The sequence below is a fragment of the Mugil cephalus genome, chromosome 17, assembly GCF_022458985.1.
Source record: "Mugil cephalus isolate CIBA_MC_2020 chromosome 17, CIBA_Mcephalus_1.1, whole genome shotgun sequence".
NCBI classification, from domain to species: domain Eukaryota; kingdom Metazoa; phylum Chordata; class Actinopteri; order Mugiliformes; family Mugilidae; genus Mugil; species Mugil cephalus.
In genome coordinates this window covers 11,027,529-11,046,810 of record NC_061786.1, presented here as the reverse complement: position 1 = coordinate 11,046,810, position 19,282 = coordinate 11,027,529, and the positions used below count along the sequence as shown (strand labels likewise).

Here is a 19,282-nt window from a genome sequence, read left to right as displayed (position 1 = left end):
AATGTGCAAGATTAGTGAGACAAATAGGCGGTGGTCTCCAGTACCTCCCTCCTATAATCAGCTCAAGGAGCGCTGATAGGGTTGTTGAATTCTTGAATGACAATTTGTCAAAAGGCGGATCAGTCCATTTGGAAAGGTGCGCTGTCTCAGATCTATATCGACAACCGCGCCCGCCCCGAAAGAGAAAACGAAAATCCTGAAATTAGAAACGGACTCGCAAAAATAGGACCTCGTTTTATGTCCGTTTACAGATCACTAAAAACGACCGCAGCGCAAAGAGAAAAAAGCCACAGTGTGTAAATCCATCGCGCAGAGTGGTACAATCAAGCCGAGCCTGGGCTGCGAGGGGGCACATTCACTTTTTCACGACTGAGGGAAACACAACGCCGGGGAGGGGGAAAAGAAACCACTAAAACAATTGACAGTCTGGGTTTTATGTTTCCCCAAGTGTCTGCGAAATGTCTACGAAGGCAGAGCAGTGTAAGTACGCCGGTGTGTGCGTTGTGAGTGTGTGTGTGTTTTCCTGTTGTGGTCGTGAGGGTTTAGGCACTGGAGATCCTTTTTTTGTTGTTGTTTGTTTGTTTGTTTCAACCAAAGAAAACGAATAAGGGGAGCTGTCCTTGGTGATGAAACCGCGGTTGCCAAGGCAGGTTGCAACACGTCCTCTCACTGCAGAGGATGGCTGGAGGTCTCAGTTGCACACAGAGAGCCAGTGTATTTAGCCATCTGCATGTTGAGGGAACATACATTTCGTGCCCGCATCGTACATGCTATTTATTTATTTATTTATTTTGTAAATTTCTCGTGATTGACGTGGCTGTGTGAGGTGCTGTGCGAGGAGCGAGGTGTAACGCTGGTCTCAAGGTCGACCTGACGGCTTGTGTATTGAACAGTATGGTGGCATTAGGCTGATCAATCATGTGATTTTGATCACACAGCATTGGAGAGTCTGTTGTTGATTCCTCCTCCCTTCCCCACGACTGCATTTGAACAGGTGGGGGAAAAAAAGCTATTATCATTAGATCCTCCTTGTTTTTGATATCAACACACGTTTAAAAACACTATTTGTGGCTTTAAGTAATCTAAATACATAGGGGTTAGCCTTAATGTCTGAAGCTCCCATCTCAATTGGGTAAAAGTTGGGAGTTGCTCCTGTTGTTTACTAAGAAGGTAATCAGGCTAACATACACAGACGATGATCAATATAAAGACATCTATCATCTGCATAAGCAGGATATACCAATGTATAAGGGTAATGTTCAAAAATGGTCAAACACTATTAAATGTTTTTACTAAAAGTGTTTACTTTTATCCATGTAGCATGCGTGCTAGACTCTGTTTTGCAGCACAGACTTTGACCACACATGCTCAAAGCCTGCATCTGTTATTTTTATTTTTCGGGCTTAGTCATTTACAGGTCAGACAGGAAGCTAAACACCGCTGCCCAAAGTCACAGAAAGTGGGTCAGCAATCAGCCACTCCAACTTATTCGGACTCACAAAAATAATGAACAACACAATCGTATCTAAAGCTTCGGGGAGCGCGGTTCAGCGGGGAGCAGCCAGCTGGGCGCGTTGCTGAAATGTCCCTCAGTGTCATTCCTTAAAGGATGAATACATGTCTCTCTCATGTTCACTCTGAGCACATTTTCCCAGCTTGTCTTGGGACTTGAACTGGCAACCTTTTGTACACAAGCGTGTTTCTATAAGCAATAGGTTACTGCCTCCTCTAGGGCTTCCTGTGACCTCACTGCTACACCAGAAAGGTCACCTGGCGAAGGCCACAGAGCCATGGGAACACAGACTCTTTGTTTAACTTGATAATTGGAACATCCGTGTTGTATGTGCTGCCGAACATCTCACATGGATTTCAGCCAAATTCAAGCCCCCAGTTATATGTTTCAATCAGACCAAACACTGACTTTGCTTTTATTTCATTATTTATCTCATGAGTGTTGATTTCCTTGTCACTCTGCTCTTTATTTTGTCCAGTTGCCTCTAAGATACGATACTTGCAAGAGTATCACAACCGTGTGCAACACAATATTTACCCCGTGCCCTCCGGGACAGACATTGCAAACACACTGAAATACTTTTCCCAGACCCTGCTCAGGTAAGTACCCTACTCTGGAGCTGTCAGGTGAAGTAACAAGACCGTAGAGTGTTTGACATGTAGCTTCCTTCATGATCAGACTGATTTCAGCAGGCTGTTCTGACACACTCTCTGAGAGGCAAGACAGCAACACTATTAAATGTCAAAAGGAAGTTAGGGAAGTGAACTGTTCTGCTTTGAAAGATAGAGAAAGAAGATGATCTCCTTTGGTGTTATGGTTGTTGTTCTTTAAGGAGCAGCGGTGGAGATAGACGGCTCAGTCGTGTTTATTGATTCAGTGGTCAGTTGCTGGATGAACGCTTCCCTTGGGCGGCCTGTTGTCTCCTTCCCAGAGGGGCCTGGCGGAGGGCAGCTCCTCCAGCTAGCGCAGTTGCAGGGTCAGACTGCTCTCTTGGGTGCTGTGAAAGCCTGAGGACAGAACAGCATGTTATTTCCTCCTCCAGCACAGGTCAAGTAGGCAGCCATTTTGGACATTTTATTTTCTCCGGCCTCTCTCCATATCAAAATCACATTGCAGTGATTGGACATTTCTGGTTGATTTAGCCTCCCTGCCCTCCGGTTTTACTGAAAATAGCAGCACCATCCTTTCTTATTAGCTAATTTACCAAAAGGGTGGGGTTACTAGAGGCTGAACTTGTGTGCCACACTTTTATCACTGTAATGAGCTTAGGGTGCAGGCTATTTGAAATTGGCATCTGGCCTCAATTCCACACTTTATTCCTCAGCCCCATAAGGATTATTCCTCCGCTGAGTGGAGCTCACAGAGTACACTGAATGCTCCATGCTTTGCTGAAGGGATGTCCAGCAGCAACAGCAACAGCAGCAGTCTCTGTGCTGGTTTTGAACATGGCCTGTCACGGCACAGATTGAGCGCGACAGTGGCTGCAAACTGTGGGATTCTGCGTTAGCTCAAGTGACGATTCAGTCTCTGAGGAGCAGTATCATCAGAGTGAGAAAAGAATCACTCAGCATGATGCCACTGCTAACTGTTCCCCGATTTTTTTTCCCAGAGCACAGCCTCTTAGCCCCAGATATGCAGAGCAAATCACTCTGCCCACCATTAGAGCAGCAGCTGGGACTCTGGGATTATCCATACACCTGTGCCGTCTGAAGCCGGGGAGGAAGCAAAAAAAAAAAAAAAAAAAGAAGGATAAGAATGAAAATGAAAGCAAATAGAGCGAGAGGGAATGTGGGGGTAGTGCCCCTCGAAAAGAGGGGCAGGCATGTGTCATGTCCTTGAAAAGATAAGCTGAAGGCCAAAAGGAGGTGGTTGGATTCATTGAGTTTCAGGTTGAGCACAGGTGAGGAAGGTGCAGGACATAAACCAAAGCAAGTTTACATTTGTCTGTTTCCCAGCTGTTACGAGGCACAGCTTCGTCTCACAGAGCTCTCTGCTCCAGTGAGCCTCGCTGTCTTCGTTGCCAAACCGTATCACAGGAATAACTCTAGACAGCAGCGATCATCCAGAACAGCTTAGGGCAGCTCTGTTCTTACCTCGCACACCTGTGAACATGTCTTTGTATTACTGACACACACATTATTACTCTGTAAAGACAGCGCAGGGCTTGACAGTAAATGTATGTCATGTGTCCGTACCAGTGCATTTCTACATGTGTTTTATGTGTCGTACACGTTCGTGGTTTTTCTGTGTCGTTCGTAGGTACGTATGTATGTGTGCACACAAGTGTGCGTCTTTACGTGTATTTGTTAAACGCGTGAGTGTGTCTGTTTATGTCTTTGTTCATTGTTCAAATCAATGATGTTTTTCTATATGAGAGATGGGCGGTGAAAAAGTCATACTCTGAGATACGGTCTGTCGTTGCGTGCCAGTCCCGTCCGAGTTGACGATGTAGAATGGCGGGGCTTTCTAGGTGAATCGACGCTGACTAAAATCTTGCAGAGTATAACTTTGAGGGGATCTGTCGTGTAATGGTACAGTGACGTATAAACTCAACATTATGCATCTAATATTATGTTTCTTTTTTAAAAAAAATAATCCCCTTTCTCACTTGCCACGATGCTCCAAATGCTGTAAGTTTTTGAGTGACCTTTAAAAAAAAAGAAAAAAAGTAATACATCAGCATTTATAATCTGGGCTCTCATGATAAATCCCAATCATTTGCCTGATAGAACAGCTTAGCTCTTTAATAATGTGCAGTGAAAAGAGCAATGCTCTCTGGCCCCCCCCTCCTCCCTCCTCCACCCTAGACGCTCCACACTCAACCCAACTAGTTTTTTCCTTTGTTTTTTCCCTCTCCCAAAAATTGAATATGTCCACCACCTTCCCCAGGGGACAGCAAACACAATTGTCCATCCTGCATTAGCTCACGAACATGATGCTACCAGTCATCTCCCCCCTGATACAACCTATTCCTTTGTCATTATAGTTTCTCCTCGACCGTAGATTAGTTGTTGACATTTATTTTAGAAACCTGAATCCATATGCCTGTTGGATCTCATTATTTCTCCTGATGATACTGGTACAGTATCATAATGTATGCATACGGACATTATTTCTCTGGTGCAATAAACATGTGCTGTGACCTAGGAGCACTTGATCTAACCTCACACACATGTTTATTACTGGCTGAAGCATGTTTCAAAAGTGTCACCTCTGTATTTTCCCCGAACCAATTTGGTGTCACTCCCATCCTTGACAGCCCCACGAAAGGCAAGGAAATTTCCATTTTAAAAATGTGTGCCACGGCTCATTGGCCTTCCTCACATGGTAGCCACGGACCTTGCTGATTGGAAGATGGCAGCCATCGAGGGACAGCCGTTTGCGCTGTCCCTTTTTGGAGAAGTATGGGGTTGCCACTGAAAACATGCCATTTTTTATATTTTTGCTCCTTGTCACCAGATACGCATGAGATGCAGTGATCATTGCAGTTTGTGCTCATGTTTTTGTTTTTGTTTTCCAAGTGCAAAGCTAGACGAAACGAGATGAATTGAACTCAAGTCACTCTGAGCAGACGCAAAGCAGGGAAAAATTTGCCCGTGCCTTCAGTGATATGATACAGTCAAATAGTGAGACACTGCATCCTATGTGGGGTTTATCTGGGTTTGTTTTTTTCTATTTACGCTGTCTCTGTAGTGCCATTTCAATGTAATGTGCTGTTTTTTTGTGTCTTTGTTGTCTCTTTTTTTCCCTTGTTCCCCTCTCCTACCCTCCCTCCCCTCCCCTCCCGCCCCGGAGCAGCATTCTGTCCCGCACAGGCAGGAAGGAGAACCAGGAAGCTTCCAATTTGGCCGTGCCCATGACCATGTGTCTTTTTCCTGTGCCATTCCCACTCACCCCATCTCTAAGACCACAAGTCAGTTCCATCAACCCTACAGTTACTCGCTCCCTCCTTTACAGCGTTCTGCGCGATGCCCCGTCAGACCGCGGGGGGCAGGGGCAGCAGAGTCGGGACGCTCAGCTCTCAGAGTACCCCTCTCTGGACTATCAGGGCCTCTATGTGACCCTCGTGACCCTGCTTGACCTGGTGCCCCTGCTGCAGCACGGTCAGCATGGTGAGTCAAGGCCCAGTGCACCACTGTTTGTCATCATCATCCCCGAGCCGTCTGGCCTGCATGAAGCCACTGCTGCTTTTTTGGCCTTTTTTGTAACGGGAGGAGAGAAGTCCCGCTGAGGATCTTGAGGGATGCATGGGGTGATGGGGAGCACGCTGGATCCCGTCAACTTAATCGTTCATAAGCCATTGGATACACCAGACATAGGCCTCCTCTTCTGTGTATCATACCTGAATGCATGTTTGTTATGCAAAGTGCGAGAAATGTTTTACTTACCATGTGATCATGTGCAGATATATAAGCTAAAGGACACAGTGGCAAATGTACCGTTTGTTTTTTATTTTATTTGAAATAGATCAAGAAGTACATCGATGACTTAAATTCCCACTGTTTTTCACAAGCCCAAGTCTGCATCACACCCACTGCTCTTATTTTTCATGAATATTTGACCATTGTTAAAAAAAGCTCCAAAGCATGAACCTACTCATCCCCTTGACTAGATTGCTCTACTTTTCCTGTGGGGAAACGTTACCTAAGTGGCTTTTAAAGAAAGCTCACTACCCCCTCAGCATAAGCTCATATTCCAGATGTTTTATTTTTTTTCCCGCTGTTATACTGTTAAATGACTGAAATTTTATGTAACCTTGATATCTGTTGCTGCATACAGTATGTGAATACTGTATGTGCAGTTGATTGAATGAGTGTCTGTGTATCTCTTTTTGTCTTTTTTTTTTTTTTTTGCCTTTCCCCTTTCTCCTCAGATCTGGGACAGTCCATATTTTACACAACAACTTGCCTCCTGCCCTTTCTCAGTGATGATATTCTCAGCACTTTGCCCTATACTATGATCTCCACTTTAGCCACATTTCCCCCTTTCCTTCACAAAGACATCATTGAGTACCTGAGCACCTCTTTCCTCCCCATGGCTATATGTGAGTATCATGAGACACTTCGAATAGTAAGTAACGAGAGTAAAACCTCTGTGACTTGCAGCTGCTTCCACAGTGAATAGTGCCTGACGCTTCAAGCAGTGCTTACAGTTGTTTCTCCTCTTTGCTTGTGTATAGTGGGCTCCACTCGGAGGGAGGGGGGAGTCCCGGCCTATGTCAACTTGTCTGCGTCGTCCATGCTCATGATTGCAATGCAGTACACCTCGAACCCAGGTAAACCTTCACGTTGGCGCGCATTCAGAGCACGCATTCAAATATAACTCTGTCCTTAACCTGATCTCTGCTTCTCTCTAGTTTATCACTGTCAATTACTGGAGTGTCTTATGAAGCACAAACAGGAAGTCTGGAAGGTATTTACCCTTTACAGACACTATGTAGAGATAAGGTCCCTGAGGTCCCTAAGGTCCTCTCTGTGAAGCACAGTTAAAAAGTTTCATTTCAGATTATCTTTGTTTGGACAACTGTGAAATATAGATTTTGGGTCTAAAACCTCTTGCCTTTGCTTCTAGTAAGCCAATCGGCCTTAAGCTTAGCTCAGCAAGCAGATAGGGACAGCAGCACCAGCACCCCTGACTAATTTAAAGTATAGCGGACATTAATTCCAACACGCAATTACCGGAAAACTACACTTTCTCGTTTTTGCATAACAGACAAACTGTTTCCACTGCTTTAAATCCTTTTACTTTGCTGAGCTAACCAGACTTAGCATTTTATTTACAACACACACAAGGACATGATATATATACATTTTAATTAGTACCTCACAGCAAAAATGTCTAGAAAGTGTTTTTTACCTAAATCTAAAAATATCACAAAACAACGATTATAAGAGAAGTGTCTTATATTATTATTATTCTATATTATAGCAATTCATCTACATTTGAGGTTTGTGTTGTGTGCAGGACCTGCTTTATGTCATATCCTACGGCCCATCTCAAGTAAAACCTCCAGCTGTGCAGATGCTGTTTCATTACTGGCCCAACCTGAAGCCTCCAGGAGCCATCAGTGAATACAGAGGACTGCAGTACACAGGTCTAATTCTCTTACTGCCACATGCATTGCTCCGTCTGTCTTAAAACCGACCAAAGGTTTAACTTGCCAATCATCCCTCTCCCTTTCTCTTCCCCCGCTCGCTTCGCTTCCTGGTTTTCAGCGTGGAATCCCATCCACTGTCAACATATCGAGTGTCACAACGCCATCAATAAACCAGCTGTCAAGGTGATTACAGTCTTAAATAAATACATTCAATAAACCAACATCCCATCGTTGTGTTACCACAAAATGATAGATCTGCAGCAGATCAGTGCCGTCCCTTGAGAAGTTCGTCAAGAATGCGTGGAGCCAGATTTCCTCGCCAAGTTCAACCATATGTTTTCCTTGATTTTCTGAGCCCTCCTGTAAATAAATCAGCGCATGACTGGGGTAATAATATCAGCGCCCTTTGCTATGCTTTACGCTGTGGCTGCTGCACTGCTTTATCAGCTCCGCCTGCCTTTACTCAACTGTGCTGAAAACTGACAAATAGAGTAGGAACAGGGGCACGGACAGAGGCTGGATTTCAATTACCGGGAGCAGGGAGGGGGCGTAGGGGGGGAGGGGCCTTAATTGGAAGCGGTGACCCAGCGGAGCCCTTGAGGATAGGGTGGCATCGAGTGAGCACAGTAAATTACAACGCACCATCTGAACATCGAGGCCACGAGCAGTGGTGTTTAGCGCAGGGCCAGGCACAGGTGGCAAAAGGAGGGAGTCGAGCATATGCAGTCAGCCATCCACAAAGAGGCGTGGGGAGACAGGTAAAGGTGTCACGTGATGTCTGGGTAAGACCAAAATACCCCCAAACAGATGGATAGAGGGACACGTGGAAAATGCTAGCTTCAGAAGAGACAGTGTAGTAAAGTCTACTTGTTAGCTCTTGTTTGTGTGAAAATAAAACCTTAAAATGTTGATGTGTTCACTTTTGAGACGCCGCATCCGTGTTCTCACACTCTCTGTCTCATTTTTGCAGATGTGCATAGATCCCACTCTCTCTGTTGCCCTGGGAGACAAGCCCCCTCCTCTTTATATATGCGAGGAGTGCAGCCAGAGGATAGCAGGGTATGCATCTGTTTCACCTTTTTTTTTTTCCTCCATCCCTCAATCCTCCTCCCCCTCTCCCTTCACCGAGATGCCATTCCAAACATACATCACCTACTGCCTGCCTCATTATTCCCTCTCTTTAACCCAGGGGAAATTCATCGCCATGGTTACGTAATTCCCTCGCTCCAATAATGAGATCATCATTGCTTGTTCCTGTTTTCTCTAGCATGTAGAATACCATAATTGTGTTCCGCCTCGGTGTGATATTTTTCTTTGATGGCGAGGGAAGATGTTTTCGGCTCTGGCAGGGAGTTGAAATTGCACGGAGGCTCTGAGGGGCTATTTGGCCATGGGTCATGCATTGTTTAAATGTTTCTTTGACCTCTTTGCAGAGATCACGCTGAATGGCTCGTGGATGTCCTCCTGCCGCAAGGTGAGCACTCATGGCCAAAAAGGTTTCCTAGGGAGAGTCCTCCCTGCAAACAAGGAGCCAGGCACAATAAAGGAATCTTTACATTGCATTAAGTACGGAAGACAATATACAGAAAAGTATTTTTGTTCAGTAATTTGCTACAGAGGCTTGTGTAGGTATTTATTCCTGTGCTACATACAGTATAATGAAGGTTTAGTTGTTGCTGTTACGCTGAAATCTATTCAACAATGGGTTGAGTCGCAAAATCTTTGGTTGATTAGAGATTTTTATATATACATGTATATATATTTTTAATGTCAGTTCTGTCTGGTATGTTTAAATAGCACTAGGCTGAGTTTAATATAGAACACATATAGTAGGTAGGGGGTCTCTACTTAATCTCTCCATCAGTTTGGGCGTCCCTGGCCTGAAAACCCCTGACACACTGTGTATAAAGTTCCCTTTTATTATTTTCCATTGAAACGTATACTCACTATACTTCTGAAAAGTTGCACCTCTTCTCTGCTGATTGTTTTTCATTGCTTCTAATTTTACTTTGCAGCAGAGATATCTGCCATTTGCCAAAAGAAGGTAAGATCAGCATCAGATATTAATTAGATTAATAGTAGTCCCATTTACAGAATCACCGGTTTGCATCGCTTATTCACTTCTTTTTTTGAAATAATGCAATTCTGCCTTAAAGGTGCCCTCACAAATCCAACAGTACAGACATTTTGAAAGGTTTTATCACCAAAAACAGAAACATAGTGAGCTTGCTTTTGTTTTTTGTAACAAAAAACATTTTAGCTACGATCATATCGGAATTTATGAATGAGGATTGTTTTCTCCACTCACTGAAGCTGCTCAGAAAAGGCCAAACGGTTTCTAATGAAGCCGCTGGAGCGTGATGTTTGTTTGCCGTTGCCGAATGCACTGCCAAAGGCGCAAGTGCTCCCTGCTGGTTTCCAGGGAGACGCAGGGAAAACTGACTCCGTGATGATCTCAGGTATTCCCGCCAGTGACCGCCCAGAAGCGGCCGGGCCTTCGTCCTGGCTGCCGAGGCAGTTTATGGCCCTGCTCTGCCCCTGTCTGCTCAGACCTCGTCCCATTCATCACACAGATCTCTTTAAACAGCCTAACTGAATTTTTACCTCTGTCTTCATCAAACAAGACATTACGTTTCATCTGAGAATAGCTACTTATAAATAAACTATGGGATCCAAGAATAGAGCACGGTGCGAAAACAACAGATCAGAACAGGGTTTTTTGTTACAGTTGAAAGGCAAACGGGAAAGTGAGAGAACTCACCATCAGAGGCCAGAAATGTTAATTTGATAGGTAGCAATGCAGCCCTCTAATGGCACAAGATTAGAGGCTGATCAGATTAGGATGCTTCTCTAGTGCCATGCTTTTTATTTTTAGAAACCTGAGACACCGTGGGGACGCAGGAAGGCTTTCTGTCTTTCTTATTTTCTTTCTAAGCAATAGGCAGACGTCTCAAACGACATTATATTTATTGCGAGAGCAGTTCGTAGATTTTATTTTTAGAGGCTTGTCATCAGGCATCACCGGCTGATTATTTTGTTGCCCGCTGCCCAGAATAGAAGCAAACCTCCCACTCCTCCTCTTCCACCTTCTTTCCCTTGCATCTTGGCTCCGTGCTGCAGAACTGTAGCTCTCATGTTAGGAGGGCCGTGGTCACCTGCTTCTCGGCCGGCTGCTGTGGGCGCCATGGCAACCGGCCTGTCCGCTACTGCAAGCGTTGCCATGTCAACCACCACAGCAGCGAGGTGGGGGCTGCGGCGGAGACCCATCTGTACCAGACCTCGCCCCCTCCCATCAACACCCGCGAGTGCGGAGCGGAGGAGCTAGTGTGCACTGTGGAGGCTGTTATAAGGTATAATCACAGCATCCACACCACATACGCCTGCTTTTTAATATACAGTCATGAATATGCGCACAACACAACGTCACTCTGTGATTAAATCTTCGTGTGGTGTCATTTTCTGAGCATCCCTATTTCTCTGCTGCTTTTACCCCTTCACTATATCTGTATTTTATCTCTCCCTGTGTCTCTGTATATCCTCCTTCCTCCCTCTCGTCCTCTCCCAGCCTTCTCAAGGAGGCGGAAATTCACGCAGAGCAGCGTGAGTTTGAGCTGAACAGGCGTCGTCAGATGGGCCTGTCCGCCTCCCACCACTCCCTGGACAACATCGAGTTTGATAACAAGGAGGACGACCAGCACGACCAGCGCCTTCTCAGTCAGTTCGGCATCTGGTTCCTGGTGTGTAATCGCGAGCAGCGTCGCCGCGTCTGTCAATAACAGGGAGGCGGGTGGGGGGGGGGGTTGGGAGGGAGAGATAAGCGTGTGTACAGGCAATTATCGCCGCTCTGAATTCACCCTGCTCACATCCGCAGGTGAGCCTGTGCACCCCCAACGAGAACACGCCCACAGAGAGCCTGGCCCGGCTGGTCAGCATGGTCTTCCAGTGGTTTCACTCCACCGCGTACATGATGGACGATGAAGTCGGGAGCCTGGTGGAGAAGCTGAAGCCCCAGTTTGTCACAAAGTGGCTCAAAACAGTGTGCGAAGTGCGCTTTGATGTCATGGTCATGTGTCTGCTGCCCAAGCCTGTAGAATTTGCAAGGGTGAGATCAAAACCCTAGATGGTGTTTTTTGAGGGTAAATTAGCATCTGATGCACATTTTTTTTTTCTTTACCCCAGGTGGGAGGTTACTGGGATAAGTCCTGTAGCACTGTGACGCAGCTGAAGGAGGGCCTGAACAGGATCCTGTGTCTGATACCTTACAACGTCATCAGTCAACCGCTGTGGGAGTGTTTCATGCCGGAGTGGCTGGAGGCCATCCGTACCGAGGTGCCTGACCACCAGCTCAAAGAGTTTCGGGAAGTGCTCAGGTACATCCATCTCCTTTCAACGGGAAAAAAACTAACAGAATAAACAGGGCAGGACAGGTATAGAGCTGCTATCAGTCACAAGAGCATTTTAAAAGCCGCTGTTTACACTATCATTATCGCGTTTCTATTGCTCTTGTGTCTTCCAACGTCCTCCTGGGACATACATGCGTTAATGACGCCATCGACTGAAGGAGAAATTGAGCAGGGCCACCTTGAGGATAGTTAAACTGCAAAACCATGAAATAACATTAAAAATGAACAAGCATCATTAATGGCTAACACTGTAATGGATGAATCTCCGCTCAAATACATTATCAGGATCTTTTTTTCTCTCTCTCTCTCTCTCTGCTGTCGTCTCCCCACAGCAAGATGTTTGATATCGAGCTGTGCCCCCTGCCTTTCTCCATGGAGGAAATGTTTGGCTTCATCAGCTGCAGATTCTCTGGCTACCCAGCGTCCGTACAGGAGCAGGCTCTGCTGTGGCTGCATGTAAGCACAGGCGCACACAACAAACACATGAGCACACACACACACACACACACACTGCCCCCGTGTCCAGAACTCGTCCTGCGGTTCTGTCCACAGTGCGTGTGAATTGAACAGGTTGTCACAGAGCGTGAGAGCCTGGGCAGGGGATTGCTGAATATGGATCTGGGTCACAGAATGAAACACGAAGGTTTTTGCTTTTCATCTCATGCGCACTCACAGCTTGCTGCCCTGTATACATGGATCAATTTCAAGTTTTCCGTCACAACTGTGATCAAAAGATTGCATTCATCTAGCTGCAGTAAATAGGTCACATTCAAATGCTGGTGCCTGGTGAGACATCTTTCTCTGTGTGTTGTGTCTTATATCGGGCATATAGGCATCAGCCAAATCAAAAAATACGTATGTCATATCTATTTCAATGTCCTTGCTGATCTCACGCCATCTAGGTACAGTATATTACTGGTCATACAGGCAGCTAATACAACCGTGGTAAATGAGATAATTTCAGTGAAATTGAGTTTGTGGCACCTTCAAATTTAGAAAACTAGGAACCAGGGTATGGAAATGTACAGTACACAGGAGTTTTACTCTGGTCAATTTAGGTTTGATTGTGAACTTTACATTTTTTGTGTGTGTTGCTGGGTTGTAGGTGCTGTCAGAGCTGGACATTGTGGTGCCTCTTCAGCTGCTGATTGGGATGTTCTCCGATGGAGTGAATTCTTTGAAGGAACTGGCCAATCAGAGAAAGGCGCGTGCTTCCGATCTGAGTGGCAACACTGGGGCTCGCAGGGTAAGGAGTCAAAAGATAGCCCCCCCCTTAAAGACTATATCAGTATCAATATCATTATATTTGTTGTCCTCTGTGTTCTGTTGGATGCCTGTTTAGGGTGAGCTTGCATACATTTCCCCTCTTCCTGGTTTCTAGTTTCAGCTATTCATTGGGATTTACTGTATGTTGCCATGGAAACAGCCTACCGTACAGCTAAATATAGCTCTCCTATAAAGGCCCTGATCGAACATGACCGTGATGTGGCTTTATCGCTGAAATTAATAGCCTCCCTAACTTCACCCGTGTCATTTTTATCTGGGTGGGAAGAGCTGGGCGTTAAAAGACGGCGGGAGACACAAGTTGCTTTTGTTTATTTTTAGTTTACACAACGGCACTCTTCTTTTCTCGTAGGTGAGTGTGGTGTCAGATCCCGGGCGCCGTGGCCACCACAACACGCTCAGCCCGTTCCCGAGCCCGTTTCGGAGCCCGTTCCGCAGCCCCCTGCGCTGCAGCCCTTTTAAAAACCTGGGTCACGCCGCCGGCCACTGCGCTCTGGACCTTGACTGTGACGACGATGACATGAACCTTGGCTGTTTCATCCTCATGTTTGACCTCATCTTGAAGCAGGTGACGACGTTTATTCTATTCTTTTCTCATCCCCATCCTATATTTTTAGACTGTTCTTGCAGTGGTGGCAGAAATAAAACGTTTCAATACGAACACCGTCATATTGTGCCAGCATCCTTAGAATATGTGCCACAGCATTAAGCCGGTAAATCTTCGGCGAGTGATACACAGCGAAGCAGCGCAATACAATCCGTTCCCACAGGTGGGATCTTGAGATTTGTGCGCCGTGCTCTACTTTGTGTTCCTCTATTTTTATGGTCATCTCCCCTGCCCGTCCCAGATGGAGCTCCAGGACGACGGTGTGATGCTCGGTCTAGACAGCAGCCTGGGGAAGGATATCGTGGGCATCGTCAACAACGTCTTCCAGGCCCCGTGGGGGGGTTCACACACCTGCCAGAAGGATGAGAAGGCCCTAGAGTGCAGCCTGTGCCAATCCAGCATCCTGTGCTACCAGCTGGGCTGTGAGCTCCTGGAGAGGCTGACCCCCCGGGAGGAGATACGCCTGGTGGTGAGACACGCAGAAGGCACTTTAAATGCACTGTACATAAATGAACCCCGTGCACGAAGCAGGTACGGCTTTGAAATGAATGCCGTCTGGTCCCACTACACTGCAAAAACACAGCTGTGTGTCAGGTTAAGTTAACTCAAAACATAAAACATGCCTGTTTCTTAAACATAGGTCTTCAACAGGTTTCCCTACTTAATTTCTCCAGCAGTTTGGGCGTCCTTAGTCTGAAAAACATTGAAGAATCCTGCTCGGGATGGCAACATTTTGACTGTGTTCACCTTCTTCTGCAGGAGCCCACAGACAGTTTGGAGGAAACGCTGATCTCACCTCTGTCAGATTTCTCGCTGGGGACGGAGAATGGAAGCGAGGAAGGAGACAACCCAAGTGGCACAAACACAGACAACCCCAGCAACCACTCCCCTGATGATGCATGTGCGTATCCGTTCTGCACTTGTTGATGTTTACGTAAAATTTTTACTCACAATTTTCCCTCCTGGAAAGCTAAAGATGGACTTGTTGGGATATATACTTGTTGGATTTATTCATTATTTTGGAAATACTATTCTCACAACTGTGCAGTATCTTGTCTGTGCTGCCAGGACACCTAGAGGTGTATTTATCCTAGAAATAGTCGGCTACATGAACTTCTTTGAAATGGAAAGTTGTTGTTTTTTAACGAGCGAGATATTGTTGTGCTGGTAGGTAGCTGTTGTTGCCGTTGTGAGGATTGTTTCTTATGTTTTTGTTCCTTCCAGCCATGAAGAACAACTCTGATAAGAAGTTCTCCTACCAGCAGCTCCCCGTGTCTTTGAAGCTTATATACACCATTCTGCAGGTACTTGTTCTGAATAGCTGTACATTAAAGCTGAGGCCCAAATACCCCTGAAAGATTTATTTTCATTTTCTGCGTTGCTAGGAAATGTCCAAGTTTGAGGAGCCCGACATCTTGTTCAACATGCTGAACTGTCTGAGGATCCTGTGCCTCCATGGAGAGTGTTTGTACCTCGCCCGTAAGGATCACCCCCAGTTCCTGACTTACATCCAGGAGAAAATGCTCATCCCCAGGTGTGCGCACTCCCCCTCCCTCATAAAAAAAGACAAAGGAGAAAGAAACACAGTCATTGAAATATTTCATGACAAATTCCTTGACGACTATTTGCGTCTGTTCTGGTGTTTCAGCCTGTGGTCGATGCTGAAGTCGGAGTTCTGCCAGCTGGCTTCCCTGGCTGTGCCACAGCTCCTCCACGCCCTCTCTCTGTCTCAGGGCGCAGACATCTTCTGGAACCTCATCAACACGAACTTCAACAGCAAAGACTGGAAAATACGATTTGAAGCCGGTGAGTGAGTAAAATGATGTGCGTCCGATAGCAACACATTACGCTAATTTTATTTATTTTTTTACCTTTTTTCATTTTATAATTAACAGTATCGATGAGGCGGCGTTAGTGAATGAACGAACCGCTATAGGAAGCGTTCTACTTATGTGCTTCCCGAGCCACTGCTTGCCCGCATTTTCCCCCTTGTGTTGCCATGGTTACCGTGTGGCTCAAACAGTCGGTAAAGAGGAATTGTGGGATTAATACGGTTCACCCGGCATTGTGATTGGCAGAGAGGAGCAGTGTGACCTTGAGACAGAGGACAGACCCTCTGACTCAATGCACAGATGTAGGAGAACAGTAAAGCAGCGAAGCAGCAGACACACGTTCAATATTTTCTTGAATTTTTTATGATCCCATTTTACTAAAACCCCCTCAGGAATCCTTAAATGTTATAAATGAACCCTTCTGTGTTATGTCCATGAGGGCATAGATTCTCATTATACCTGATAGCTTCAACTCTACACATAACACGCACTGTGTTACTCAATGTGCCCTTAAATCAGGCAAAAATATGTAATTTAGCCTTAAAAGTAAACAGCCAATCTAGCTCTGACTACACACTCTCTGCCACCTAGTGGCCAACACTAGACACTGCTCATCTGCCCTGAGTGGGTGGCAGTTTATGGATTTCAGAATTAAGCATCTATTTTTAGATCTTTAATCTGTGTCATGATAAATAAAGCCACCAATTACTGAATGGATTTCCTCTTTAGAGACCATTTATATCATGCCACTGGCAGAGAGGATGAGGGGCACCACAGTGGTAATGTGTGTGTGTGGGTCAGTTAATGCATAAACACAACTGTTTCATCACAAGAATCAGTTTAATAATACTTTTCTGGATGTTCTGTTCCTTGTTGTTGAACGTTAAGTACGTATTGTCAATGCAAAGACAAATGTACTGACATAGATTGTAGCCAACACATGAACTTACATTATTTCAAGCCATTACCTTGTAGCTGGTTCCCTTTATTAAATCAGGATAATTATACCAGGACATCTGGCAGCTCAGGTCGCTCTTGTTTGCACTGTGTTGCCAATGATTAAGTCTGACCCTTTATGATCCTCCCAGTCGAGAAGGTGGCGGTGCTGTGTCGCTTCTTGGACATCGGCGCAGTGACAAAGAACCACTTGCTGAAGTACGCCTTGGCCCACGCCTTCTGCTGCTTCCTGGCCTCGGTGGAGGACGTGAACCCAGCTGTGGCCACCAGGGCCAGACTGCTGCTGGACACCATCAAGCGGCCGGCACTGCAGGTGACCTGGACACACAATCATACAGCCCAGAGGAACATTTAATCGGTTGTATATAAGAAATTTGGGTGCAGAAACTCCACTCGTGGTCTGAAAGAGCTTAATCAATTAAACTTACACTGATCAGACATAACATTATGACCATCTGCCTGTCTCCCTTGTGCTTCTAAAACACTCTTGTCTCATCAGAGAATGGGCATGGGCCTTCTCAGGGTGTCCTGTGGTGTCTGGAAACAGAATGTTGTGAGTGAGGGGGGGCTTTGGGTCCTATGAGGGGAGGGGTCTATGTGGATCAGGCTTGTTCAAGTGCATCCCATAGATGAAACACGTGGAGTATATAGATCCCAAATGCAGTACAAAACAGCATGAATGACTGATAAACTTTGAGTCTTTAGCAGGAGTGGGGTTGAGCCGAGGACTTGCAACAGTCTGAGGTGCTTAAGGTGAGCAGAGGGCAAAATTTTGAAGTAACAGAGCCCAGAGAGTCAATATCACCAATGGGGGGCAGATGGGAAGCATCGTCAGGCAGGCAGGAGGTCCAGAACCAGGTGTAACCAAGGCAGAGAGAGGCAGGCAGGTCCAAAACAGGCAAGGTTGGCAACATGTGATCAGTCCATAGAAAAATGCTTTAGAGTCTTGCATGGGAGACAAAGAGTGAATGAGAAGCTGGAGCTTAAATGCAGGGCTGGTTACAACTGGGGAACAGGACTGAGTTGACTGATGATGAGGGAGTGACTGGCAGGTAGATTGCGTGTCACTGCTATGGGGTGGAGATGCCTGGTCTGGTCTAGGTGGGTGGTACATGTTTAAGTACCATCCACATGAATTACAGGCCCAAAAGTTTCCCAGCAGAGCACTGAATTGTCACAAGATGGTCAATGTTATTTGTTCCTGTCAATGTTGTGGGCCTTCTGGCGCCAAAAAGTCAGCTTTGGAAATTGCCCGAGTAGAGAACATACATATATTTAGATTCATTTCATGCTTTTTAAAATAGGAGCTTCTGTCTGTGCCTCTTTCATGAATTGGAGAAATACTGCAGAAATTCACATCCTGTTGTATATTTATGTGTGTGCGTTACTCAGGGCCTGTGCCTGTGTCTTGATTTCCAATTCGACACTGTGGTGAGGGATCGTCCCATCATTCTCAGCAAACTCCTGCTTCTGCACTTCCTAAAGAAAGACATCCCCGCTCTGAGCTGGGAGTTTTTTGTCAACCGCTTTGAAACGTTATCCCTGGAGGCTCAGCTGCACCTGGACTGCAACAAGGAGTTTCCTTTCCCCACCAGTGCGTACAGCCGCTTTGTCCACATTCAGATTTTCATGCCGCCGACAAGAGAAGCATTGCAGCCTGACTGTGCGATCGTTTTTTCCTTTTCACAGCCATAACAGCTGTGCGGACCAACGTGGCCAACCTCAGCGATGCAGCGATGTGGAAGATACGACGGGCCCGCTTTGCCAGGAATCGTCAGAAGAGCGTGCGCTCCCTCCGTGACAGTGTGAAGGGAGAGTCTAAACGAACGTTTTCACTCCCCGAGTCACTGAGCAACCGACTCCGTGAGTAGCAGTGATTATCCAATATATCACTTTCCGTCTGTCAACCTGGAACTTTCATTCAGTCTGCGGTCAAATACTGTTTGCTAAGACTTTTTTTTTTTTAGATTTGTTTAGGTGCTTGATATGTGTGATATACAATAACAGAAAAAAATAAGTTTCAGTTTTTTTTTTGTCCACTTATAGTTCCTTGTGTGAAAAAAGCAATACTATTTGACCAAAGTCTGTTTCCATTTTCCTAACGTCTTTCTCCTCATTAGCTTTTATCCTAGCGTTGTTTGCCGCTCTAATGTCTAACTACTACTGTGTTTAAAGAAGCCGAAACTCCCTGTGTTGTCTTTCATCTTGTCTTTGGCTCTGCACAGGAGGCGGTCTGAGTTTCTGGGACATGTTTCTTGTGTTGGCTTCAAATGTGGTGGGGTTTTGGACATTTGAAGCCCGTCCAAATGCCCTAAATCTCGTCAACACTCGGATGTTGCACTATTTTTGAAGTCTTGTTGTGGGTCTTTCTGTGAATTGTTTGTCTATTGCGTGTTTGTGTGCACATGCGTTGGACGATCACGAAGCTCAGACATGTGCCCACTGCCGCCTCCCCCTGTACACTCTCCTAAAATGTGTTCTTCATATGTGGTTTTTAGCTCTAAGGCTTACGAGGCAAGAGCACTCTGCCCCGACACTGGGAGATATGATAGAGAAAGTCCTGCCAGGTAAATAACAAACCAGATCTGA

General features: G+C 45.8%; 1 protein-coding gene across 7 annotated transcripts in view; it reads left to right on the top strand.

Annotated features, from left to right (window-relative positions):
• The first annotated feature begins 111 nt into the window (after window positions 1–111).
• The window catches only part of LOC125023973 (protein unc-79 homolog), a 31,277-nt gene continuing 12,106 nt past the window's right edge, over window positions 112–19,282 (top strand). For 3 of the 7 annotated variants that reach the window (XM_047611578.1, XM_047611580.1, XM_047611577.1), the window contains exons 1-27: window positions 112–480; window positions 1,992–2,112; window positions 5,312–5,625; window positions 6,387–6,557; window positions 6,693–6,788; window positions 6,870–6,925; window positions 7,478–7,607; window positions 7,729–7,793; window positions 8,581–8,669; window positions 9,044–9,084; window positions 9,626–9,654; window positions 10,731–10,960; window positions 11,176–11,347; window positions 11,482–11,712; window positions 11,790–11,980; window positions 12,346–12,469; window positions 13,119–13,259; window positions 13,650–13,865; window positions 14,146–14,373; window positions 14,664–14,805; window positions 15,129–15,208; window positions 15,290–15,438; window positions 15,553–15,710; window positions 16,825–17,006; window positions 18,086–18,287; window positions 18,383–18,556; window positions 19,192–19,260. In XM_047611578.1, coding sequence (XP_047467534.1) covers window positions 459–480; window positions 1,992–2,112; window positions 5,312–5,625; window positions 6,387–6,557; window positions 6,693–6,788; window positions 6,870–6,925; window positions 7,478–7,607; window positions 7,729–7,793; window positions 8,581–8,669; window positions 9,044–9,084; window positions 9,626–9,654; window positions 10,731–10,960; window positions 11,176–11,347; window positions 11,482–11,712; window positions 11,790–11,980; window positions 12,346–12,469; window positions 13,119–13,259; window positions 13,650–13,865; window positions 14,146–14,373; window positions 14,664–14,805; window positions 15,129–15,208; window positions 15,290–15,438; window positions 15,553–15,710; window positions 16,825–17,006; window positions 18,086–18,287; window positions 18,383–18,556; window positions 19,192–19,260 — 3,823 coding nt within the window. In that variant the 5' untranslated portion in view covers window positions 112–458. Of the gene's footprint in view, window positions 481–1,991; window positions 2,113–5,311; window positions 5,626–6,386; window positions 6,558–6,692; window positions 6,789–6,869; window positions 6,926–7,477; window positions 7,608–7,728; window positions 7,794–8,580; window positions 8,670–9,043; window positions 9,085–9,625; window positions 9,655–9,724; window positions 10,961–11,175; window positions 11,348–11,481; window positions 11,713–11,789; window positions 11,981–12,345; window positions 12,470–13,118; window positions 13,260–13,649; window positions 13,866–14,145; window positions 14,374–14,663; window positions 14,806–15,128; window positions 15,209–15,289; window positions 15,439–15,552; window positions 15,711–16,824; window positions 17,007–18,085; window positions 18,288–18,382; window positions 18,557–19,191; window positions 19,261–19,282 lie in introns of those variants that run through there. The other 4 variants (XM_047611582.1, XM_047611579.1, XM_047611581.1 and 1 more) reach the window with 4 other exon arrangements.